At 40.7% G+C, this 27,151-nt stretch overlaps 1 protein-coding gene across 1 annotated transcript; it reads right to left on the reverse strand.

Annotated features, from left to right (window-relative positions):
* On the reverse strand, positions 1 to 26,161 carry MGARP (mitochondria localized glutamic acid rich protein). The gene is made up of 7 exons (XM_082281806.1): positions 25,869 to 26,161; positions 24,299 to 24,402; positions 23,137 to 23,239; positions 18,829 to 19,065; positions 2,569 to 2,727; positions 1,806 to 1,854; positions 1 to 131 (listed from the first exon to the last, which is right to left on the reverse strand). Exons 1-6 carry the CDS (start codon positions 26,140 to 26,142, stop codon positions 1,817 to 1,819), a joined length of 915 nt encoding a protein of 304 aa, XP_082137932.1. The 5' UTR covers positions 26,143 to 26,161; the 3' UTR covers positions 1 to 131; positions 1,806 to 1,816.
* Positions 26,162 to 27,151: the final 990 nt, after the last annotated feature.

Here is a 27,151-nt window from a genome sequence, read left to right on the forward strand (position 1 = left end):
GTGTGTGATAGGACAGACTGTACAGTTTCTTTTATGTCTCCAAGGAAGAGTATGAGGTTTCACACAGGAATCAGCTGGTTGATTGCCACAAATATTTGCATTAAACTTTCCAAAAGCTTCCGCACTGCTTACTGGGAAAAAGAAAAAAGAATCTGATTTAGAAGAAGCGACAATAAACGATGTTTAGCAACAGACAAAATTCAGCAGGTCTTTTTCTTTGCAATCATTCAAAGCACACTGTAAATTTGATTGCAGGTTACCAGTTAAGTGAATTACAGAGTATACACAGCACTGATGTGTAAATCATGCTTATCTGGGATGGCTTATGGGAACTTGCTCTGTTGCCATCACCAAAGCCCAGTTTCAAGGAATCTGTCATGTTCATCCACATTGCTCAGGCATAAGTGTTCCCTGCACGCTGGACTTACTTCTACAAATAGTTACTTGCTTAACTTTAAGCACAAGGTAAACCAATTGTTTTTGCTGAGATTACTTATATAAGTAGTTCCATAGCAGTGTCAATTTGGGCCCAATAGCCACAATCAGTAGAACAGCTGAACATCTCAGGCATTCTCTGAGCATCAACTTAGGGCTTTATCTGAGGATTTAATCCATTACTACTTCCTCTATCCCTTCACTAAATAACCACTATTTTTAAAAAAAAGTTAACTAGATACTGATTTGATTCTCACACCAACGTTCTTTTAATTTCATTTTCTTTGCCTTGAATTCCTTAAAAAGTATAATGTGTTTTAATGCAAAGTCAGAGTTAAGCTTCATACTCCGAAGTGTTTACAATCAAAACACCAAAATAAAAAGGAAGAAAGAATTCTTTCCTGACTGGGAATGCAGTGTGGCTCTAGACTTGTAAATTGGTCAAATGACAGCCAGTAATCTTACAGCACCAAGTAGTAAAATATTTCATAAATCTTTTTCCCCCTGCCAACGAGATCAAATTGGAACTCAATAAGAAGCCCTTTTGTAACCTTGTGCTGTTATACTCATAAAAAGTATATTTTTTGTCAAAAAGAGTCCAAGCAGTTTAAACAGAATGGAGTGGACCTGTACACTGGTAGGAGATTAATCTATTTCTTAATCTAGATGCCAGATGTTTACAAGGGAAAAAAAAGATTCCTAACTTGATTGCCTTCTCTATACCACAGCATTTATGTGTTCTTGGTTACTTGATTTTCTGATGTGGTACCGTCAGGTACATTTGGCTTTTAATTTGATCAAAAATAAAAACTTTGAGAGGCATAGGCTTGCAACTTTTCTGACAATCAAAAAATAAAGCCAACTGAGAAAGACACTGGCAAAATAGAAAGAATATTATATCCAGTATTTTTCATTAGCACAAACTGAAAGTGCGGAGAGACTAATAATGAAAATATTTATTTAAAATAAGACAGTCGAGAGGGCTACTGCTTTATTGTATAGAACAATAATCCAGAAGTCCAGTAGCCATATATAATTTAAACCAAATATCCAAAGAACATTTTTTGCTTGGAAGAAAGCTACAATTCTCAGATCTTTATCCAGTTTGCATGGGACTAAAATAAATCTATAAATAAATACACAGCATGACAATTGATATAGGATTTGCTCCCTAGCCTCTAAAAGATGCTGGCAATGATTCCCAAAAAATAAGAAATACTTCAATGAAGTTCTTTTTTTTTTTTTGAGAGCAGAAATACAAATTCACCATAACAGTGCATGTGCACTTGCCACATGCTCCAATTGTCACTAACTGAGATAAAAACTTAGGTGAAGAGCAGAAAACCACATGCTGCAACTGTATAGTGTACCTTTAGGGATCTTAAGCAACTTCTTCAGTTGTCTTCTCCTCCTCAGAAACTGAAAATGGAGACAAAACACCAATGAGAAACAATGGAAATTACTTATTCAATGACAAATAGTCAAGTAAGTTGTTTCCCTTAGTCCAAAGGATTCTTGGACTAAAGGGATAGAATTTACAAATCCGTATTAGGTATGCAGACATTTTTCCTTTTAGCTTTTTAATTCCAATTTTAAAAGAGTTTAGAGGCCAAACTTCTAAACTCCTTTGAAAATCTCCACAGTGATGATTTTAACATACATTTTTCTTTGCATTTAATTACATCATTCAACTTCAAAAGGAATATGAGATTGTTTATAGTTGCACCAAAGCACTGCAAGCTTTATTCATACCACATGTCCTATATTTTTCTTTACACCAATAGAATTTAAGAAAATTCTGTCTTTCAAATCAAGTCAGATGTTGAAAAAATGTGTTATATGCAGCACAAGGAGAATTTCTTGTTCTTAATGAAGTTCACATGCAGCCACTTACAGCAGGGCACTGAGCAGGGCACTGAGTCACCACACTACCACAATCGAATTTAGCAACCTACTTCTACTGCATAGCACATAATTTCAAAATCAGATTTTCTGCTAACACTGTGATGCCAAACACAGCCATCATGGGCAGCCGCACTGCATCACTTGAGTTCTGCATGCTCTTGCAGCTGGTTCAGTGCACACAGCCATCAGCACTTGACAAACATTGCAGACCCAGCTGGACTCTTGCACCTTCTGAAGTTTGCCATGACTCCTCAGCATCAGCGTCCTGGCTCTTTGAGTCTGTGTCAGAAATCTCTTGAGCTGCTGAGGCTACTCCTTCCTTATCACTGTCTAAGTTTTCCTCATGGGCAGAAGAAGCTGCAACATCCAAGACTTCACTCACAGTTTCTATGAATCAAATAAGAAAGATAATTGTTGTCTCTTTCCATTCACCATCATAAATGACGGTGAGCAATCAAGGCTCACAAAGCATGAAGTAGCTGCCCAACATATATGCTTGAAGTAGCTGAAGACAACAGGATCTATCAGATGACTAAATTTTATCAGGCAAATAAAACTTTGCAAACTGAATTCCAGGGAAAGTCTGCCTCTTTCCAACCCTGGGGCAGAAACCTATAAACTGGATCTATTTTCATGTATTTAGACATAGGCAAATATTCTCTAACGTGTATATTATCTCTTGCAGATATTGTGGCTTTGTTTTCTGATTTCTGTCAAATTCATAGGACATTACATCTACACTCCACATAATCTTGGAAAGACATCATGGGTAGTTTTAATGTAAAAATATCCTAGCATCAGGCTGAAGATTCAGGCTGCAATTCCATGATTGCCAACCAGACATTTTTCAATACTCCTTTAAGCATAAAGCAATCCGTCTCTATAAAAAGTCTGTAATAGGTAATAATTAGTAATAGGCAATATTTAGTAATAGGCAGTCTCTATACAGATACACTCTGCAGGAACACTGAACACATCACCCAGCAGTTGCATGTTAAATTTTACTTGAGTAAATTCTCTCTTACCCTGTTCGTCTAACCTTCCTGTCAAAGGTCTGCATCATCCCGCTCTAACTGCTCAGTAGGAGAAGGTTTGTCTCTAACTTTCTTGTTTCATCCTATACTAAACTATATGTCTATTAAACACAATTAATTAAACAGCTTCTTTAGGAGTTCAATAAATGCAGTAAATAGTTTTATATAGCTAGCATCCCATACCTTTCCCCAAATATCACCTTGCAGCTAGTTAAATACAGCATATTCAGAACATTGATTATTTCACTTTACTTTTCAGAATTTGATGAGGCTGGCAGCTGGTCTGAGGGCCTCACAGAATCAGACATGAAATCAGTCAGAATTTACCCGTGAGAATTTTACAGTGGAAATTTTGCAGCTCCAGTGAAACCCACAGAGAAGGCCAAGAAGATATCAATGAGAGAAGATGTTCTGGACATAAGGAGAGGATGTTCTTGTTATGGGACATTAAGAGTGTACAAGGAAGAACTTGAGGATAATATGTAGCAACTATACCTTTGCTTGTATAGCTAATTGTTTTACTGCTTGAATGGTCATTGTTTGTTAGACAGCCTTGTCATTGTTTGCTAAGCAGCCAATCTCAATAGGCCACAGCAATTATCAAGAGGTATAAGAATAGCAGTAGAGAAAATTAAAGATCTCTCTCGACTTTGGATTACGACAAGTGTGTGCTGTTATGTCTGCCTCGACAAAAGCCACAAGAATGCTTTCTGGATTTTGAAGAAGCAAAATAAAAAGAAATGCTCAGGAACTGGCACCTTTGCCTTTATAGGGAAGAGCTATGCAATAGAAATAGTACATTTCAAATTTGGAACTCTAGATATTTTATAGCAAGGAATACTTGATGTAATGCCATATATTTGCTATGGAAACAAGCTGCTGGGTTTCAGTTTGTAACATCAAACATTCAGCTTATATTACCAAAAATTCTTTCTCTGTCTGATAATATTTAATCTTTTTTTGTTTTTTTCTCGTGAGTGTTTTAATTTCTTTAGCACTAAGAAGAGTAGATCAGTTTGCAACTAGAGGGAGCAACATGGTCTTTTCTGCTTTTTATCAAAACTTCATTTCCTTTGGATGGGAATTGTGTGTGTTTGTCATCTACAGGAATACCTGCCTTGAAACCAAACATTAACCACTTGTGCTGAAAAAAATGTCTCTCGTCTGAATTATTCCTTATAGCTATCAGAAAGGCAATCTAATGCAAAAAAATATGGATTCCTCCCAAGGTGTTCATCCATGTCTCTGTGGAGTAGCTGTCACTCACTAAAATATAAAGGGACTTGTGGCAGGCATTTCATTTTGAAAACCTGTGTCTGTTGAATGGGTGTAGTATGTTTACATACAAAATTGCCCTTGGTTAGAGCACAAATCCTGAGCTGGTACTTTTATTCAAGTGGCTTTCCCATCCGTTCTTTGAGCACACATGGCTGGAGTTCCATAAAAGCCCCTTGGTGCCACAGCTCTTTTGGTGAAGAGAAATGTGGCAGTAGCTGGTGGTCCCAGTGCACATGCTCATGGCAGCACCAGCAATGGCAGCTTGCACTGGGTCGTTATCCTTAAGGCCTTATCTCCAGCAAAGTCAGACTGGCCGATGAAGATCACCTTGGCTTTGGTTCTTTGTCATATTGCAAACTGTCCAAGTGTCTTCTGGTGCTTTGGCCACCATGAAATTAGGAAACAGTCTACAACCTCCTGATGGCTACCCTGAGCATTCATTTGACACCAGAACAAATCTCGGCCTGTTTTTTGGTGGTTTGGACATGTCTTGGAACAAACACTCTGTATTCCATTTACAAGGCAAACACATTTTTCTCTGTTCAAGGGAATTGCTGCAATCCCAGAGCAAAACCAGACTAATGATGCCCTGCCAAACTGAGAATGAATCCCCTGCCTATCTAAGACTAGGGACTTTCATGTGGGTCTTTCTACATGAGGAGCATCAGACATATGGCTCGAGCTCCTCACATCCTCCCCTACTGATCAGCTGGTAGCACAGTGTGACAAAGTTTAGGCATTTCTCCTTTGTGTTAAATTTAATCCCAGTGCTATTTCACACCCTCTCTTTTTTTTCTTTTTTTTTTTTTTTTTAATCTGCATGGATGTAATTTTTTTCAATCCGGTTTAATCTCTTGCATCTGTTCCATGTAAAATCCTGCAGTAACACCCTATTTCATACAAGGTATTTTAATCTCTGCATGATACAATGATGACTCCTTTTCCATAATCCTTGGATGAAGGATTTTCTGTCTGTTCAATTATTGCAAAGTTGTTAATAAACCTGTCATGAAACTCTGCAGCAATTAATGGACGTAACTGAAATCATTCCTAACTTTTGTTAGTTCAGATACTAAAATTTTAAGCTTCTTTATTTTTTACAAAATAGTTGTAGAGGAGTTACAGCATCTTCACTGGTTCTGCGTTGTTTCCTGATGATGATCAGTTTGAAAACCTGAAGTCCTGCATTTCCTCATGCAGTGAGGATTATCATCCATTTTGTCTATTTATGCCAGATTTCTTACAATTTCTAAAGGCTGTAACTAAACAAAATAATCTGGATTGTGCAACTGCTTCTCTGCAATGAGGACACATGGTATTTAATATTATGCTTTCCACTGAATGCCCAGCTGCTTTATTATCCATATAGAACAATATCACTCCAGCTCCTTAACATCTTTAGCAAAACACCCACTTGCAGCATTCCTGCCAAATGGGTCTCAGTCAAGTAATGATTCCATCCTGAACCATACAATTTAAAGCCTGCCAAAAATTATTTAGCTTCCTTTCATATCCACAAAAGTGAGGTTCATTGGGCTCTTTCTTAATTCTCTGGGGGAAACTTGCCCCTGCACACATGTATCCTTCATCAAAAGCACTGGAGTTAAAGGGCTTAATAATTTTCCTGCTTCATTCGGTGTGTTGTGCTACCCCCCATCCTAGTAGGATATATTACTCTACAGAATATACAGAATATTACTCTACAGTATACAGAAGGTATACTTCACAGTTTCATACAAGGTATTATATTAGTAGCAAAAATCTCAGCCTCTGTGTATATTATTACCTCTTTTTTTTCTGAAAATTTGATTTAGATTATTTTCCGTTTTCTCCTGGAGTAAGTAGCTGCATCCCAGTATTGCTGGCTACAGCTTTCTTCAATTTTGCTAGGCATTTATATATACCATGGCACTTACGGATCTGAATTAGGAGCTTAACTTTCCTGTGATTTCAACAAAAGACAATATAAAAGAACTTCAAGCCTCAGAGGACTCACAGTAATCACATTTACTAACTGTAGGCAAGGGGCTTTGCATACTGCATCAACAGCTGTTGCCAAAGCACTCAGAAGGATTTGGACATACCAGGGATTTTGAGGGCAAGCATCCTCAATGTTAGTTACAGCCACAACACACATCCACTACACAACCATCAGTTATATGTGTATATATATATGATGTATATTTATACATCAGTGTATAACATCTGTGCAATATCCATTGCTGACATGTAACAGGGAATCCCAAAATACCTCCTGCTCCTGCCCAGGATAGCTACAGGCACTCCCAGGCAGTCCTGAGCTCCTCTGCTTTAGAAGATAACCATTTGGAGAAGAAATGCATCCTCCCAAGTTGCACTTGTGGGAACAGAACATGACTGGGCAACATTACACATGCACCTAATGCAATACCAAACCATTTCTGTTGTGGAAACACATCTGGCTTTGTGGATACAAAAATGCTGTTAGCAAGAAATTTTCCTGCTTCTTTCTAATCCGTGAGACACTTTTCTCTCTCACGAAGATAATAGCAGAGTTCTATAAACCACGAACACCTGTGACCTTGCAAAACCTTGTTTATGGTACAGTAGAAAAATATTTTGACAATGGATGTTTTAGGATTATAGCCAATCACCCCAGGGGGGTGGCTGATCCTTTGACCAATTAGACTATGAAGAAAAAAAGTCTATAAAAGAGTTTGTAAAATAATTAAATGAATCAATCTTGCTGCACAATTTCTGCCTGCTGGATCTTCTCTCCTCCCTACAGTTGTGGGATACAGTAATATTTGGTGCACCCCAACGTGATCTGCACGCTGCAATGTGTCCTGCACGCTGCGAGCCAAGCCAAATTTTTCTAGAGGTACGCTGTTCCCTTCCCCCCACCCCAGACCGGGATGTCTGATGGGACTGAGAGAATGGCAAACAGTGGTTTAAAACCCAACGCTCTGCTATCAGTCTGGAAAGGTGTTATCACTTCAATGAACGCCTCCATGGCTGAGGTCTCACTTTGTGAGTTATTAGACTGGGCTGCCCTACATGGTGTCTCCTGGCACCCAGACACTGCCCTGGATTTTGGGCTGTGGCAGGAACTAGGCTGTGCTATATGACATGAGCTCCCATATGGGGATTCGGCAGTGCTAGAATTATTAAGCACTTGGCAGTTGTTGTTTTCTCTGCTGATAGACCTTGACTGTAGCAGTAAAGCTGGCTCGACTGCCTCAGTGGAATGTGAAGAAGAGAGATCCAAAAAATCTGCTCCAGCTCCATGGGCAGAGCATGTCCCAGAGCCTGTACCGGGTCACCCTGCGCAGTCGCAGGACTCCATGCCTCCCAAGGACTCTGCATTGGCAGAGAAACTGGTGGGGGTGCGGGGCAGCGGGGAGGGCGTGCAGCCCGCCTTGCCATTTGGCTCAGCGGCAGCCACCGGTTTTTCAGGGCTGCGGTTCAGCGGGCTGGCATCTTGGATGGCCATGGTGGCTCCTAGCCCAGCTGCACATGCACCTGCCATGCTGAGAATGCCCGGATGCAGCTCATCACCCTCCGCAGCGACAGACAGTGCTGTGGAAAAGCAGAACCAAGCAATCGACCTTCTAATACAGCATCTGCCTTTGCTGACAGAGCTGCTGAACATCTCACGGCAGCTGGAGGAGCTGCTCAGCTTGCAAAAGCAGCTGTTGCAGTGGCCAGAGGTGCCACCCTGTGCGGGGTGCGCCGCGCCTGCACCTTCCGCGCCGCCTGCGCCCCTGTGAGAGATATGGTGAACATGGAAGTGGCGCGACCAGCAGCTCCAAACCTGGAACCCGCAGCAGCTGTGGCGCCGGTCCCGGCGTTATCCGCCGGCACAGCGCTGGCGCTCCAGCCACCAGAGAAGCTGAGACCAGTGACAGAAGCGGTGGTCGCGGTGGCTACACCCCCAGTGCAAGAGGTGTGGCAGACCAGAGCATTGCTCAGACTATTGTAGATCTCTGACTCATGCCAACGGTCGGGAAACTTCTACCGGGGTGCAAGGAGGAGGAATTGCTCTCTGATGCAGTGGCTCCCCCAGAGGGTGGCACAGGTACAGGCACAGGCCTACTCAGCCACCCTAGAGAAGGCAATGCCAGGGCTGACAGGCTGGCCAACCCTGCGTGGGTAGGGCCTCAGCCGAACAAAATTGCACAAGCCAAGGCGTCGCACAGTTTCTTCCATCAAAGTGCACATACCCTGCAGAAGCAGTTCCATTTAACGCCAACCGAGGCGCGCGACATTGTCGGTGCTTGTGCTGACTGTCACGGACTCGCTGCGCCTTTGCCAGCGGGGGTAAACCCCAGAGGGCTAAAAACCTTGCAGCTTTGGCAAACGGATGTAATGCACATCCCTGAATTTGGTCGGCTGAAATATGTGCACGTGTCTATTGACACTTTCTCCTCAGCTATGTGGGCTTCTGCTCACACTGGAGAGAAGGGCCGTGATGTCATTGCCCATTGGAAATTGGCTTTCTCAGTCCTGGGCGTGCTGGCTGCTGTGAAGACTGATAATGGTCCTGCCTACGCCTCGGAGAAGACGCGGCAGTTCTTGCACCTACGGGGTGTAGACCACACCTTTGGTATCCCACATTCTCCTACTGGCCAAGCCATTGTCGAACATGCTCATGCTACTTTGAAGCATGTTTTGGAAAAATAAAAAGGGGGAATGCATGGAGAAACCCCACAGAGTTGACTAGAAAAAGCTTTGTATACAATTAATCACCTTACAGTACCACAAAATTCAAATAATCCTGTTATTCTGAATCATTTTCTCTCATTGCAGTCTGCAGGCGACAGACAGCTGCCCCGGGCAAAAGTCTGGGTACGGAATTTACTCACTAACCAGTGGGAAGGCCCGCATGAGCTTATCGTTTGGGGTCGTGGGTATGCTTGCGTTTCCACAGGTACTGGGATACAGTGGCTACCTTCAAAATGCGTTCGCCCTGACCTACGGCACCAGAGGCAGAACAGGCAACCTCCAAATGATGATCAGAATGCCAACCATCCAAATGGCGAACCAGAATGTAGATCATCAGCCTAATGACTCTTCTGATGATGACCAGGATGTCGACCATCAGGCAGATGGTCCTTCTACAAGCAGAGACTGAACTTTAAATTTCTTGTTATGGAGTCAGATAGTTAAAGCCTTAAGGACATATTTAAAATTAATAACTGATGTAAATTTCTATTTAGGATTAATAGTAGAATTGTTATCTTATAAAACAAAAAGGGGAAATTGTGGATACAAAAATGCCGTTAGCAAGAAATTTTCCTGCTTCTTTCTAAGCCCATGAAATACTTTTCTCTCTCACAAAGATAGTAGCAGAGTTCTATAAACTATGAACACCTGCGACCTTGCAAAGCCTTGTTTATGGTACAGTAGAAAAATATTTTGACAATGGATGTTTAGGATTTTAGCCAATCACCCCAGGGGGGTGGCTGATCCTTTGACCAATTAGACCATGAAGAAAAAAGTCTATAAAAGAGTTTGTAAAATAATTAAATGAATCAATCTTGCTGCACAATTTCTGCCTGCTGGATCTTCTCTCCTCTCCTCCCTGCGGCTGCGGGATACAATAATATGGCTTGAGCTGAATAAATACAGAAAATGAAATTGATTTTACAGACAAAGGGAAATTGTGGTTTTGTTTTGAAAGCTTGCGTTTAGCTGTTTGCTTTTTTTTTTTTTTTTTTAAATAAGGCAGCAGATTTAGAAGCTTCAGTAGCTCGTTAGCACAATATCCAACATTTCACCTAGAAATATAATTTTTATGAAACTATCCCTATCATTTCAGTGAAAAAAAAACTACCAAAAACTGCTTCCTCTGTTAAGTAGTAATTCCTGCAGTCTTTAAAGACAATTTTTACAAGTGCTGAAGTTGCAGCCCTGAGAGTGAGTACAGACTATATATTTCTATGCACTTACAGTAGAAGAGAAAACAGTCCAAATACAGGGTGATTCTGCATGCTCATGATGGTCAGTTTGAATTGTGTGAATATTCGTGAGCTCAGCATTCCCCCATCAGAACAAAGAGGCAAGATAAGCAGGGACTGGTGTGCCCTGTGTGACTGACTCATTTTTGCTGCAGCTGATAATAAAAATAACATGCCCAGATTGACTTTCTCCTGCTAATAATAAAGGAAACCCCAAGCAATTGCATTGACTTCCAGAACCCAGATCCTACTGCTTGCACAGCCTCTTCCCCCAAAGCCTTTAAGCTTTTAAAATATGCTTTCCAACTTTCCTGGGGCAGTTTTTATGCAGAATCAGCCTGGATTTTTGTCTGGGATGGAAATCCCTAGTGCAAAATTTGGCTAGCTCACACTGGCAGCCATGTCCTACCACCTGGTAGACAACATGCTATAGGATGACCTTGAAGCAAGAAGGTGGAAGGGATATAAACGAATTTATATATTATAGTTTTTAATCTTACTGGATTTTAAATCTCTACCTTGTATTTTTAAAGTGGCTTTGCAAGTATGTATTCCTTATTTACAATACAGATGAAGAAGACAGCTGCTCCACATTTTAAAATTAAAGATTTATTCAATCTTTTCTTTGCTTGGGGAGAGGTGGGGATTTTTTCCCACAGGACAGAAGTTTTATAACAAGACCATACAAGATAACCCCAGCCTTCTCAGGAGTACAGCCTGTATTTCTTCCTTCAATTTTGAATTTCCTTACCAATACATTTAAAACAAACATATTTTGGTTCTAATCCTAATTCTTTGATTTATTTAAAAGTGATCTTCCCAACTGGAAACAACAAAAAATTTAAACAGGCACTGGTATCCTGCAATTTTCAAAGATATTTAAAAATATGCTTTTCTGAGTGAAGCACTTCATTTAAAGCAGTATCCTTCATATGATGATTTTTTTCCTAGGCAGTCAAGGTGAGGCTGATATCTGTAATGCCAAACACCAGGTTCAATTACTTTAAAAACATTCTTTGCAGAAGAATTTGGTTTTATAAAGCTAAAACAATACAAGTTAGCCAGTATCATACAACTGGAATCCATCTGGAGCAGGAGAACCAAAGCTGGATTACAAAACAAGGCTTTGATATTTCAAGCTGTCTATAACATAACCAATGTCACACACTAATTCCAAAGGAGGGGAGGAGGGGGGAAGTAAAATTTAATTGTGCAATTAGAAACAGTATTTTATTTACAGTCTGTTAGAGACCATCTTACATTAGAATGTGATGCTTTTGTTTACCAAAAGCTTCCTCAGTCAGGTCCATTGAGCGTCTCAGGATGTTCCCTGAAATGTTAAGATAAGCAGAGCAAAATATTCCCAGTTCCTTTTCATAGTTTAAAGACCTGCTAATGGAAAACTGGCAGTGAAATAGAATTGACTTTTAAAAAGTCAAATTCTGTCACGTTTGAAAAGTAATTCAAGAATGTATTTGAGAAAACCTGCAAAATAGAGCACAAGAAACAGGGCTACTTGGCTCATTCAGATCTAATCCAGGGGAGAAGACAGCAGTAGCAGCAAGAAACTGTGATTCACTTTAAGAGCAACTTCACATATTTTGGTTCCATCAACCTTAGGAAAAATGAAAAGGGAAATTGTTCCAAAGCCTGAGGTGGTGATGACAGCTAAGGTCCCCTTCCATGCTTTCACCAGAAGCCACCAGCCACCCCAGGCACGGCTGGCTTGGGTTCGGCATCTCCTCCCTCTGTTCATGGGGCTCAAACCACATCAGTAGGAACAGGGGGAAATAATAATCACTGAGACAGTTTGGGACAAAACAGGCAAAGCTGTGCAGCTGTCCCTGTAACATGACCAAGTGCTTCAGGTGCCATTGGCCAGGAAGATCCAGGGAGCTCAGCATGGAGGGCTTGCAGATACCCTCCAGAAACATCCCATCACCAGGAATGTCACTCAGGACCACTTGAAATGCTTTCTCTCTCCTCTAGCATTTTATTCAGTGAACATTTAGGATTCCAACCAGCTGGAGCAAGTTACCAACTTACTGCTTGGAAAGGAAAAACACTTAACACCTAAACATTGGGCTTAAAAAGGAAAAAAGGTCCAGGTGGTTGACCACAGACTAATGCCTCTCCACAACACTGTGAAATCAGCACTTGAGCTCCACACAGGAAAAAATAAACCTCTTAGTTCTAAACAGAGTGGAGGATATAACAATTACTTAGAAAAGCACTGATTATTTTTCAGTCTGATCATTCCCTTGAATGCAGAGGATAGGAACTAATGGCTGGCAACTGATGAATTGTTTTTGGAACTGCCCTGGCCTGACCGCGCTGTTACTCGGACACAACGTAAAGGCAGCCTCAGCCTCAGCCCTCCCTCACTAGAGCCCATGCACATCAGGAGTTTAGTCCCTCTGGCATTCCAACTATTCCCTAGGATGAACACAAACCAAGGCTTGGAGCCCAAGGTCTTTGGGAAACTGATGAACAAAGGAAACCTGGGATTTCTAATAAACCTGCCACTGTACAAATATGGCATCTTTTCCTTTTTGCAAGCCATCCACAAACAATCCAGATAAAAATCCATGAGGTCCAGCTGAGAGCCTAAACCATGGAATTATGAAGCACATTATTAAGAATAAAAATTTTCATCACTTCATATAGAAAGAAAAACATGTTCAATCAGCCAAGCACATCACAGGTTGGTTGTGCCTGATGTAGGTCACTAGTTCCCAAGAAAAGCCTTAGTTCATACTAATGACCAGAAGACTCCCTTGAAGAGAGTTTATTCTACAATTGATGATTAAAAAAAGATTCAGAGATGCCTGTAATGGTCAGAATAAAAGCCTAACAGTGCATGTCACATTAATTCAGAATAGTTTATAATACCTCATAAAATGTCAAGAATACTGTTTTATATTCTGTAGCATGGAATTGTAACAATGAGAAGCAACTCACATTGTTTGTTTGTTTGAAACACAACAATTTTTAGTTACTGATTGGAATGGATCACAAGGAAAACTAGCACAAGTTAATATAAACGGTGTGTATGAAAATAATAATTCGATGTATTAAATCGTTCGGGAGTTCTAAAAAAACTTCTAATTAAGACATTTTCTTTAACATTTCTCATACAGAGTAATGAACCAAGTTTTATCCACTTACACAGTTTTCAAAGGAGCAAAGTTGTTGTTTTTCACTGCTATAAGAAACATTGCCCAAAAATTAACATCAAAATCCCCATCATTCCCATTGTGGTTTGAACTGCCACCACAGGAAAACAGCAGGGGGTGCCTGTTGCAATCGTTTCTCTAAAGTAGGAGACTAACAGTATTCCTGTGGTTGTTGTATTTACAGGAAATTTTCTAACAGAGGTAATACTACTTACAGTAAATTAAATGCTAGATTTTGTTGTCCAAAGTGAGTTGTTGCTTTCCAATTTAAATACATACAGTTATTTTAGGGTTCAAGTCTTGACAATGAGCTGTTAAGTAAAGCAGTATAGTAAAACAGTAAAAGCAGTAAGTCTATTTTCTCCTTAATACTGACATTCATTTAGGCATTATTATTTGCTATATGTCCTTCTACCAGCTTTAGTATTTTCTTGAGAAGCTACTTGTCCCCTTGTTCTAGTATAGACAAATACGAAGACAGTTCTTTTATGCAGGTCTCCCCCACGTATTTGTTTGCACTCTTAGCTGGGAAGTTCTAGGGTTTTTTCCATTTTACCAAAATCTTCCTCTCCAGCCCAGTGCATGCTGTAAAGTTCACTTTTTGGCTAAGCTGATCAAAACTGAACAGTCTCTCTCTCCATTTACCAACTGGGGTCTTCAGATGCTAACAACTTTTACAGAATTTTTTTTCTAAATATTGTTCACTTTCTTCCAACAGAGATTTTCCAGTTATGCTATGATGACTCACCTAAAACTCAGTTTTATGAAGGAAAAACAGGAGGAAGAAGAAGAAACCAGTGGCCAGTGTATGGCCAGAGAGATATAAGGTAAGTGCAGCAGTCCAAGAGACAGATAAAAGAAAGTGATAAATGTGAAACAGAAATACCCAACAGAAGTTCCAGATACAGATACTTCCCCTGTAGGATAATATTTACATAATTCAACTTCTTAGGGCCTAATTTAGCTAGATCAATCTATCATAATCAATAAAGAGAAAAAAATCCTCATCCTGCATCTCACACAAACAGATGCCTAGACGGATGTGTCTGTTCTACTGAGCAACGTCATTCTGAAAGCCTCTGAATAAGCATAAGCAATTGCAAATCACTCTGAGGACTCTTCAGTAATTTTCAAAGTACTCACAGTGTCAGCACACCCAGAATTTGGTAACTTACCAAGCCAAGCCAAAATGCACTGATTATATCGGGTGTTTTTGTCTGCTTGGCATCACTGTATGATGGGGTCAGCAAAAGTCCTGTCCCAAAAGCAGCAACTCCGGTCCAGAGCAGCCTCCATTTGTTTCTCTAGGCTGCAGAGAGCTGGCACTGTAGTGCATTTGAAGCTTAGCATGGAAAACACTGGCACATTCACACAATAATCCTCCCCAAAACCAGTCACTCACTCAAACAGCCTTAGAAATAACAGAGAACAGACCATGCCCTTCAATACTTCCAAAATTAGAAAATAACCTATGCTAGAGAAGTCTGGAAGAACTCTAGAAAAGCACAGCTAGGGGCTAATTGATTCTGTTATTTCAGTTGATAATGCCAAAACCTCAAGCCTCAATACCAGAGTTGGAGAAGAGTTTATGGTGGCAACCCAAACACTAAAAGTCATAGACCTTACCTAATCCAAATAGCAGTTTGCCAATCTGTGAATTTTACAGCATTTGTTCTGTCTGAAGAAAAGCTTAATTTATGGTCCCAGACACAGTACACTAGAAAGAGAACAACAGGAACTTAACCAGCATTGGGCAGTAACCAAGGGGGATAGCTCAAGCAATAAAAAGCTAGAGAAAATTAGAATTTAGAGGAAGATAAAACCTTGGGAGCAGAGTAACATGTTCAGTACTTATTTTGGTAACAGTATTTCACAGAATTCCAGATACCAGCAGTGGATTGTAAATTGCTTAAATTGAGGCAAGGAGAAATCTCCAGGCAGGTACAATTGTTAACAGTCTGAAATGGAAATTACCCTGATTAAGTATTAAGCATCCACCTCCAAGGCTGGGTTGGTTTTTTGTTTGTTTGATATCTCGTTTGGTTTGGGTAGGGGTTTTTTTGCACATCCACGAGTAATCACACATTTATACTATCTGTATATAGGAGCTGGAGACAAGCATCCCTTCACAGCTTGTACTTCCAAACATTAGAGAAAGCCTTATACATTAAAAGAAACAATGGCATTTGAAAAAGCAGAGGTTCAGGAAAATACTGGTAACAACAAAAATGCACCTTCATCTGCAGAAGTAACAGCAAGTTGCCAACAAAACTAGCAAAAGCTACTTAAATACATACTTTTTTCCAAAGTTCTGAAAGAAAAATCCTTCTCTAACTCAGTAAAAGTGGAGCTATGCTATTTTTTCTTCCTCTGAATGGAGATAACATCAATGATAAAGATGGTTAAATCCAAAACTGAAAGTTATATCCAGAAAGATTTTAATTAGAAATTTTTTTTAAACACCATAGCTGTTGGCTGCAAGTAAGACACTGAACAAAGTGGTACAGAGAGAGCAGACAACTTTTGAAACAAACCCCCATCTTCTTGTGAGCATGATGCCAATGGAAACTAGTTTTTACACAGCTTAGAGGAAAGGGATGCTGGTTTAGGCCTGTGTGTCAGACCATGTGCTGCTGGTGGCCTTCCTTCCTTGCAGTCAGGAACTCCTGGGAAGAACTGCTCTGGGGGCCGTGCTGTTTGCAGGCAGGATCAGGACAAGGAGAGCTGGACAAGGGAGCAGGGAGTGCTAAGGTGACTTGGAGCAGGAGCCTGTCCTGCCTCCCAGGCCAGGACTCAGGTTACACCAGGTGTAACCTCATGTGAACCACAGCGAGGTCCCCAGGGTTTCACCATCCTGGGCACACCTGTCATCAGCAGTTGTTCACAGCAATCTGCACTGGCAACCAGTGGCATGGGACAGCTAGGCTCAGGAGCAAGTTGTAACATCCCAGGAACACCCAAGAGATCAGGCAAGGAGAACACTCCCTTGCTTCAGATTCTTGACAATTTTACATACCAAAGGTTTGTTTCGGCTAGCTTTACCTCCCAGCCAAGAATAACCACTGCAGCAAGGTTTGGTAGAGGGCACCTGGGATGACCCTCAGACTCCCTTACAGCTTTCAGCATAACAGATGTCTGGTTCTAGTGCTGTTTTCCTCAGTAAGTATGTTGCCAGAGATAAAAGAGCTTACAAATCAGTAATTTCTAAACAGCTCCTCCACTTCCAGATAACACCAGCAGGAACTAACAGTTACAAGCCATATTTCTTCTTATCAAGCAGTGATCACTAAGTAAATGATGTCAACATGTCCAGAATGAGATCCTCAGACTTAATCACACAATCATCATAGAATGATTTGGGATGGAGGGGACCTTAAAGACCATCATGTTCCAATCCCCTGCCATGGGCAGGAACACCCTCCACTAGATCAGGTTGCTCAGAACCCCATCCAACCTGGCCTTGAACACTTCCAGGGATGGGGCATCCACAGCTGCTCTGTGAAACTGTTCCAGTGCCTCACCACCCTCACAGGAAAGAATTTCTTCCTAATATCTAAATCAATTAACGCACTATGTTTCTCAGGGAAAATCCTAGCTTCCCTTTCTCAGGGAAGATCCTCTTCAACAAAATGGCAGAAATATTTTCCATACAGAAAATCCTACCTTATCCAACAATTAATGGTTATTCCTAGATAAGCATTGTGAAAGGAATACACAACCACTTCCAGACACAAGCAAGTGCTTATGAAATTAAAATGAAATTTTGCAACTTCTCCGTAGAGCAAGAAATGCTGCAAGACATTTTTAAACATATCTCTTAATGGCTCTAATTCACCAAATTTAACATACACTGGACTACTTCCTTTCTAAATGAAGTTGTCTAAATATTCCATAGAAATGGAAACTTTTAGGGCTCTAGATATTTTCACTGCTACCTTATAAATATTTCTATATGTAAGCAATAATAATCACTACCAAGGTATGTACTTCTGCTTTCTATAAACTGTATTATAGCAGATCAGACTAAGTACTGTTTTAAACGTTATTTGTAATAGATTCTTTTAGAGACAAGCACAGGAGCTATTCACATTTGAATTAAAATTGCATTCATACCTAGACCTTTTATAAAACTGAGCGATTAGATGTGCTGCACTATTTCTCAAGTTTATTTGTTAAAAAGGAAATTAAGATGCATCCATTCCTCATTGGAATCACCAAGGAAAAAAGTGAAAACCGAATCTGCTAACACCTTTGATGGTACTATGATAAATGCCCATAGATTAGCAGTCAAAATACCTTTAATCTCTGTTTGATCTGTGTTTTAGACATATCTTCTCAAGATTAGTGGTAAAAAAAACCAAAAAAGAAAACCTAAAAAATCTGCCAAATTAAATTATAATCCTGTATCTTGTGTGATTTATGGATAGTTTTGCCTTTGTATTATTGCAATTTTTAAAAGCACAGTAAACCAAAATATTTCGAACACCCTTACAGTTCAAAATACTGAATGTTTTGCCACTTATCAATTTCACTGTTTAACAACAATCAGATGTTTTATCGGATTGTGAAAATTTAGCCCAATATATCCTTAAAATTGAGACCACAACAGCATTTTCTTTGCTATGCAAGATTCTGTTGAAGTTACATTGATGGAATAGATATAATTATTCAGTGTGAATATCTTTGGAATGGCCAGTGAACTAAAGTGTTTAGATTCCTTAACAAACCCTTGAGAACTAGATCACTGAAACAACTCTGTAACTGATCACATCATATGCTCAACTTAGTATCTTAAGAAATAGGATGGGCTAGTAAAATAAACATTTCACTCAACTTGTTTTAGATAGTAACTCTGGTGCCACAGGCAAGATATTTTCAGAGACACTGATATAATAAACTTAATTACTTTATGCTCATGATATGTCAAGTTAATGCCTGAATTAGTTTTCACCGCAGGACAAACTCCATTAGGAACATAGATGCTAATTCTTAATGTTCTGTAAGAAGCAGACCTTTAGAACCCACAACACACACACTCAAAAACTACATTCATAAGTTAACCTTGCACTGCAGCAGCTTCTGAATTAGCAGCAAGTTCCAAATTAGCAGCAGCCTCCTGCTGTGCTTCCTCCACAGGATGGGATACCTCTGGACTCAGTAAGTCATTCTCCCCTCTATCTTCTGGGGATACCCCAGCACTCTCATCCTGTGCTGCAGGTTCAACAGCAGCTGCTGCATCAGCCTCTTCCATGGCCTTCTCTGCTTCAGTGACTTCATCCATCTCTTCTTCATCACCTTCTAAGGATTTATTCAACACAATAAAGAGAGTAAAATGCATGCATGCAACAGAAATTTCACCAACTACTTTTTATCATCATCCTCACTTAAAGTGGGAAGCTAAGATTCAGGATCAGAATTAACAAAAAAAAGGATCAGTAATTAATCCCCCATATTGTCTAATGTGGCATCAAAAAATGATGTTTACAAGATGAGGAAACCATATTCTTAGTTACTGAGTTTCGTAACATGTTTCAATGGGATAAGAAAAGAAACTGTGGCTTAAAGCAAGTGTTGGGGGTGCAGGGGAGGATAACAAAGGACCTTGCCAAGTGTTGCTTCAAACCACTCTGCTGAAAGGGCCAGTGATGGTACACACACAGGTGCCAGAGGGAGCATGACTCTGTGAAACTACCACATGGGGAATAAGACATTTGGTCTTACATAAGTAAGAAAATAACTTGCTAATTTTAAGTGGTCAGAGCTCACTTACTTGGAGATATGACCACTTATGACTGACTATTTTCTTTTTACAAGTCACAACTCTCTTTTAAAGACTTGTTTATACCACTGTGGGTCAGACTCCTTAGAACCCGAAAAACAGTGTTTCCCAGTCATGCATCACTTCAAACTCAGCTGAGACAAGTAATGAAAAACTAACAGCACAAAGCAACAAAGATGCACAACCACCATGCAAACATGCACTAACATCAAGTTCACAAAGGAAAAGTTATACACCAACTGTTCATCACAAGTTCACCACTAGAACCCACTCACCATGTGAAAAAATAGAACTGGAAATAGAGTTTTTAATACAATGTAAACTACATGAGAATTGAAACAAAAGAGCTTAAAGAGACATAGTCAGAGTTTGTTTTATTCTTTTCTATCTGTTTAAAAACTAAACAGATCAATTTTACTTTTTGGTCTTCTTATGCCAGTGTAAGCCTATCATTTTGTGTTCAGGTTTCAAGACAAGTCCATTCATTTCTCAGTAAAAATCAAAACTTTGCATTATGAAACCTGATCATGTCCCTTTAAGAAAACACTATTTAAAAAAACCCCCTAAATTCATTACACAATGAACAGGCTAACAGCCAAGCTCAGCATTCAGTACACTTTATTGGACAGTCAAATAGAGTGCATTCATTCAGAACAGCCAGCTTCTCCATCTCAGAACTTCTACAGAACAGACTCAGTAAAAAGCTCAATATGGTTTGGCCTTGCAAACATAGGTAGTTCTTTTAAGGTCTCACAAGAATGGAGTTTTACAATAGAAGGTATAAAGTCATCCCAAGGTGGGCTGCAAGGTACTCAATGGTGAACGACTGTCCTTTGTATTTAACTTCCTCGGGTTTGGAAAGAGATTTCCCTTGTGTTTTAGTCTGGAAAGTGTAAAAGCAGAGTATAGATTAGAAAGATTGAATCAGCTTGTTAGAAAAATCATAGCTAAAAAAGAAGGAAATCAGGAACAAGCTTAAAGGATACAAACAACAAATGGAAGACAAAACTAGTATTTGCTAAATAAGCAAGTAGAACATCCTGCAAGCCAAACATCATTTTACATTTCAAATGATGTCTCAGATTTTCTACTGCTACTTCAAGTCAGCCTTCTTCCAGGGGCTTTTTAAATCCCTCCCTAAATTTGAGAGTACCTTTCAGTTAGAAAGAGCCACAGGAAATTTGCTATCAGATCTCTTTCTAAATGCCTGTTGTCATTAATTAAAATACCATTAAATATAATTTCAACCCTCTAATAAACAAAGAACCCTAGAATGATTGTTTCTCTTGTTTTGACAGACTTCTTGCTATGTACAGTTCTCTGTAATAGACGTTTTGGGTTCAGGCGTAAAGGGAGAATTTTTCCCGCAAGAGAAACCACAAAAATCCTAGCAAAAGAGTCTCTCTCTGATCTGCTGCTCTCCAGTATTAAGTTCTCCACCTAGAAAGTTCTTTTACCATATGCAGCAAATATGCCATGAACGTGCTGCTTGGAACGCTGCTTTTCTATCCACCACTTCATATTGTTACCAGCTCTGTTTTAGAGCTTATTTTAAGCTTGATTTAATGTGCCCCTAAAAAAACTATCAGAACACTTTGAGAACAGAATTTTTAATTGCTCTTATCAGCAATGCTTACTGTGCAAAAGTGTATGGACTGACTATAAAAAATGCACAGGGAAAGAAACTGCAATGGCACTTCTGGGAAAAGCAATACTATGCTAACACTGTGACAAGATAAACACAAAAATATGACTATGCAGGCAACGGGAGAAAAAGGGGAGGAAGGGGGTGTTAACTCTTTTGAGAAGGCACACAGAGGATTCTGTAGGAAAAGTAAGAACAGAAACCTCTTTTGGGTATACACAGCTGGGAATGAAGAAGGATTTTAAAAAGCAGCTGATTCAATGGTGGTTTTGTACTGTGAATTGGAATTAGCTACTCAGAAGTCCAAATAAAAACTGGGTTGAACATTTATTCAGAAGTCAAATATTGAAAATAATATATGAAATAAGTTTCAACTGTATTCACTGAATGGCCTTAGAAACATTTTGAATTTCTTACTATCAATAAAAAGGGAGGCAGCTATCATCTGTCACTGGTTGTGACTTACTAAGCAGCACAAAGCAGCAGATGATGGGATGTCTGGACAGTACCCAAAATGAGTTGCTGAGCACTCATTACTGCTAGTATTTCACTCCAACATGTGGGTAGGCCAGGGCTAAAACTCAGTACCTTGCAGAAGTGCACATTAAGAGCAAAGAGGGAATACACTGACATTATTGGGAACATATTGGAAGGTTTGCTTAATGCTTCCCCGTTCTTCCAACTATGGCAGTCAGAATGTAATGAGAGTAATCCTGACTTCTGCTCTGAACAGCAGAAGACCAAGTCCCTAGGAGAGAAGATCCACTTTGGTCCTGGTTACATTTTTATTTTAGGGACAATGAAGGATTGCAAATTGTGGCTGAATTCTCAACATTTATTTAAACAACTGAGTTTTAAAACTACACTGTGTTCAGATGCTTTCTTTTTAGGAAATTAAGGTATTTTACTACTTGAAATCTTAAGATCTGTAATTTTAAAGTTCTGAAACTACAGCATGTGTTGTGGAAGTTCAAGGCTAACAACTTCTAAAGAAATAATTATAGAGGCAGACAATTTAAGCATGTTCTCACACTGAAAACAAAATTTAAACTCAAGATATTTTATTCAAATCTATTCTTTGTGTGCATGCAAATATATTAAATCAATTCCCTAGATGTCAACATAAAAAAAAAAAAAGGAACACCTTCAAGTGCTCTGGCTTCAGTACTTTATATTTTTTAATAACAACCAAATAAAAATATAAAAAGACCCTTAAGAAGTTTTCCTAATTGCTTCTCCTAGCAAGGCCATGCTTGCCAAAGTTCTACCTTTTACATTAATGCCAGAACACTAATTGATGCAGACAGAGACAACATTCCATTACAAGTATTTGAACTAACACGGTCTAATTATTCAAGAATGAAGAGCTAAGTAAGGGTTTGCCATACATTTAGGTAATGCCTATGTTTCATTTAACCCCAAATTAGAAAGACAAAATCAAAGTTATGGGACAAAAAATTGGTGCAAGTTAGAATATGTTTTTTAAATGTAGGGTTTTTTTCCCCATTGAACTGTTTCCTGATGGCATATGGCCTGAAGCCAACCTGTTGACTGAGAAAAAGATATTATCTTCTCCCCCCCACCAACAAACAAAAGAACAAAACTGATTTTGACAGCATTATGCATTCAGTCAAGTTTCATTAAGCTTCCAGTAAATCAAACACCCATTATACAATTAATAGTATTCACACATCAACTCTTTCCATCCAAAGAGCCTCCACCAGTGGATCAAAGACCAGATTCACTGCCTGAACATTAAGGCCACCACCAAAATTTGTGAAGCAGCAGCTTTGTAACGGAACAACACCACACAACCACCTTTGTCTTCAGTCCCACTTGCACAGCTTGCAAGGACTTGGACAGTGCTAAAGCCTGATTAGACAATCCAGAAATCTGTTCCAGATCCTCGTGTACCCAGGGAACAAGAGAGAAGAGCTCAACTCACCCTTCCTTGACCAAGGATTGCTTTTCCGCCCCTCGGCTCTCTCGCGAAGAATATTCGTATGCTCAATAAACTTGCTACGGGATGAACTGACTATTCTGTAGGCCTGAAAGGGAATTATACCTAAACGTACTGCTATATCCCTACGAATTTATCAAACACAAAGAGGGGAGAGGGAGAGAGGGGATTTTAAGCAAGTGCTACTGCCCATCTTAAAATGCATATAAAATTTATCCTAAGCAAGGTTAAAAAAAGTTAACAATCTGCAATACTAATATATTTATGCATTTCATGTTTCTCCATTGTTAGAAAGCAAATACAATATACCATGAAGCTTTTGAAGTGCTGCTGTGTTTCAGGAATTGAAAACAGTGTTTTAAAAGATAATTACATTATTATTTTTGTAACGTGGTAAAAATGTGACAGCAAGAGAATATGTTATTCCTCCAGAAATGCAATCATACATGTTTGATACTTTGAACAAATAGCTGCCTACCATTCAAGAGGATTACTTTGTGGGACAGGAAAATATGTACCTCTCGGGGGTGTGCTAGTCACTATCTCAGATTATGGGGGAGAAGGGTAGAAGTAAGCAATAAAATGGAGGATTTAGGGATGTGAAGCACAGAGTCAAATATATTTAGAAGCAGGGAAGAGAATCGTTACCAAAAAGCTTAACAAAAGCAGATGCTTACAAAACTTTAACATGCTTTTTTGAAATAACTAATGCTCTTATCTTCTTTTTATGTGTCCAAATTAACAAGGTTCATATCTTCCCCTTGCAGCTTCAGACAGCTTATTTCACATCTGCCTTGCCCACTTTTAGATATTCTTAATGTTTGTGGTTGACAAGACAAGGTAAGGGGTTAGAGGGAGGTGCCTTACTCCGTCTTTGGACACATCAATTTCACATAGTTTAAAATATGCTTTCCACTAAGAATGACCCAGCACTACTTATCAAAGTAACAGTAGAACAGGCAAGCAACAGCCTTTCAGTTTCACTAAATTCTCTTAAGCTGATTTCTAAGTTAAGCTGCACTTAGCTATATGCTACAATATCTACATTCATTGACGGTTTGCATCTTGACCATACTCTTTAACCCAGAACACACCTTACACCATACCAGCTCAGAAAGCACAAACAGCTCCATCCCCAAACACTTACATAAAATAAACCACCAAAAGCAGCAACACCAGCAAGGAGATAGATCATCATGCTGTCTCCAGAAGAGCCAGGAACACTCCCAGATGACATCTGGCGAGGAGGTGCTATAAGAACCATTAGGTAAATTGATGTAAAGTGCTGTTAAAATACGATCACAAAAAAGAACGATAGAATCTGAACTCTGTATGGGAAAGGATGATTCAAAAAGGGTATAAAACAGAGAGGTACAGCGTACTGATGTATCCTATCACTGAGTAACACAGGGTGTGGTGCTCAAATGAACAAGGTCCATGACTGAGCTGTTCCTAAGAGGTGAGTTTTTCTGTAAACTACATTGTCTCCCATCAGCTTCCAAGTACTGGATACAGTCTATATAGACTAAGGAATGTTAAAAAATAAAAAAAAGGAATGTAAAAAAGTTCCTGACTAATGTAGGTGAAAGAATTAATCTGTCCTTATTCCTTATGATCAGCAGAAGTAATGAATTCTCTCTTCAGTTTAATAACAGGGAATTTTTAAAAAAGCTTTTTCGTTTGAATTCATGTTCTTTCATTCTCAGACTGCTGATACTTTGATACATACCCTTCACCTCATGAATTGGCCAACAGGGCAGAGAGGTAGGATTATACAATTTTTATACTTGATTGGGTACATATTAACTCTAATAGCAGTGCTACCCATTTGTGATAAACTATTTCTTACTACAGTCTTGGATTCATCTGTACATCTCAAAAAGAGACCCATGAAAAACACACGTAATTCTCTTGGTCAACAAAGGTTTCCACTGAAGTTTGTGACTTGATCCCAGATGAGAAATGTCTCATTGAAAAAGAGCTCATGAAAAATAAAATGGCTCTGAGCATTGCAATTGGCAGCTGCAAAAATAATCGCAATCTCAAAATACTGCCATCGTGTGCCAGATTATGTTTAGCATCATCTGTCTCATGACACACTTCTCAGACTCCGCTCCAATAGCCGGGCATCCTAACGGATTTGCGTATATTTATATTTTCGTTCAGCAGCAGTGTCTCCTTAACCCTCTCCCCGGGGCTGCTAGCTATAGCAGTGGTCAGCGAGCTGCCATCGCCCAAAACAGCTGGCAGATTTTTTTGCCACTGGTTACACAACCCCTGATGCGGCAAAAGCCACGGCTGTAGCACATCGGGTCTGCTCCCGTTCCCTCCCGGGGCCGGTAGCCCTGCAGAGCCACCGCCGCTCCGGCTGCTCTACCGGGCGATATGTAGCCTGCTATTTTATATGGAAGGGAAGGCAGCAGCGGCCACCGTTTTGCCATGGGGCGGGGGTAGGGGGTCCCGGGCCGGCTCGGCTGTCCAGCAGGTCGCGGCGGAGGTCTGAAGCAGCCAGTGTTCACAGCCCAGAATGACCGAGCAGCCGTGCCCGGCTCTCGCCCGCCGCGGCCACACCTATCGCGGCTCCGCGCTCCCCCCGCCCGCGACCTTCGCGCGTCCCCTCCGCCGCCGCCACCCGGCCCGGCCCACCCCGCGCCCCCTCACGCCGTCCCGGTGACCTCTACCCGGCCCCGGGCAGGCTCCGCGGCGGCCCCGCGTACCACGCTGCTTGAGGCGGCTGGCGGCCGCGGGAGCCCTGCTCAGGCGGGAGGCCAGCGCCTGCGAGGCAGCCCTGCAGAGGGACATGGTGGCGGCGGAGCGAGCGGCGGAGTCGGCGGCGGCGCGGACCAGAACGGAACCGAGTTTCTGCTGCTCGTCGTCGCGGGGCTGCGGTGGCAGGCACCGGTCCCGCCCCGGGCGCCGCGGGGGCGGGTCGAGCCGCAGCCCCGCCCGGCGCACCTGGACGCTGCTGCCGGCCGGGAGCGTCCTGGGCATGGCGCCGGTGGAGCAGGGCAGCGAGCAGAGCGCCAGCTGCAGCGAGAGGAGGAAGCGTCTTTCCGGAGCACAGAGTACCCGGCGCAGTGCCCGGACTGCCGACACCGACCTGCCCCGCGGCAAGTAAACGGCCACTGGCGTTCGGCACTAACTGCAAGAACAGACCCGGACTAACAGGGACGGCATTTACCAAGGAGAGAGAAGATGCGGAGGAACTACTGTTTTACTTTAAAAGGAATTTCTCCAAGAGGAAAAAAAAAAAAAAAAGGAGAAATCAACTAAATTCACGGCGAAGGGTACTCAGGTTAAGCACCGTGCCAAAGGCGTTCGGTGGTAGCAGTGAAACAGTCGAAGTGAATTGCTGCTGTGGAATCATGTCGACTGTCACAGTCATGGCCGTCTCCGAGTCAAACCTGTACAGCTATCCTTGTCCTCCCTACATTGTTAGGCAGTTGCCCTGTTCCTCATCCTTTCTCTATACAGAGCTTCGTTGTCCCCTCCATGATTATCTAATGTCATATTTTGCCGACTGCCATGATGCCATTTTTCCAGTCTTTGTCCTTGACTGACCTTGATGCACGAAGAGAGGGCAGAAGTGTTCAGAAGGCAGGGCTCATACCCAAGACTGACATTGGCTGTGTAGTCTCACCACTGTGGGCACCTTTCAGGTATGGCCAGTTCCCAAAATGCTCACAGGAAAATGCACATTTTAGCATTTGTACAGACGCCATTCTTATATTTGCTTATTTTATAAATTTACCAGTGAAAATTATGGCAGAGCAAGAATACACTTCTGGAATATTTACTGAACTTCATCTGAACTGATGTCTAACCTTCCAGAATAGCAAAGGCAGTTTTAAAGTAAGACTGGTAAACTATGAAATGGAAATGACAATAAAACAACTTCAAGACCAGCAGAATGAAATATTAATGGCAAAGAAAGTAGTTTCAAGTTTCTTCTAGACTTTATAATTTATTTTTAATTATCCACATGAAATGTATGAACATA

Source organism: Coloeus monedula (genome assembly GCF_965178545.1).
Source record: "Coloeus monedula genome assembly, chromosome: 5".
NCBI classification, from domain to species: domain Eukaryota; kingdom Metazoa; phylum Chordata; class Aves; order Passeriformes; family Corvidae; genus Coloeus; species Coloeus monedula.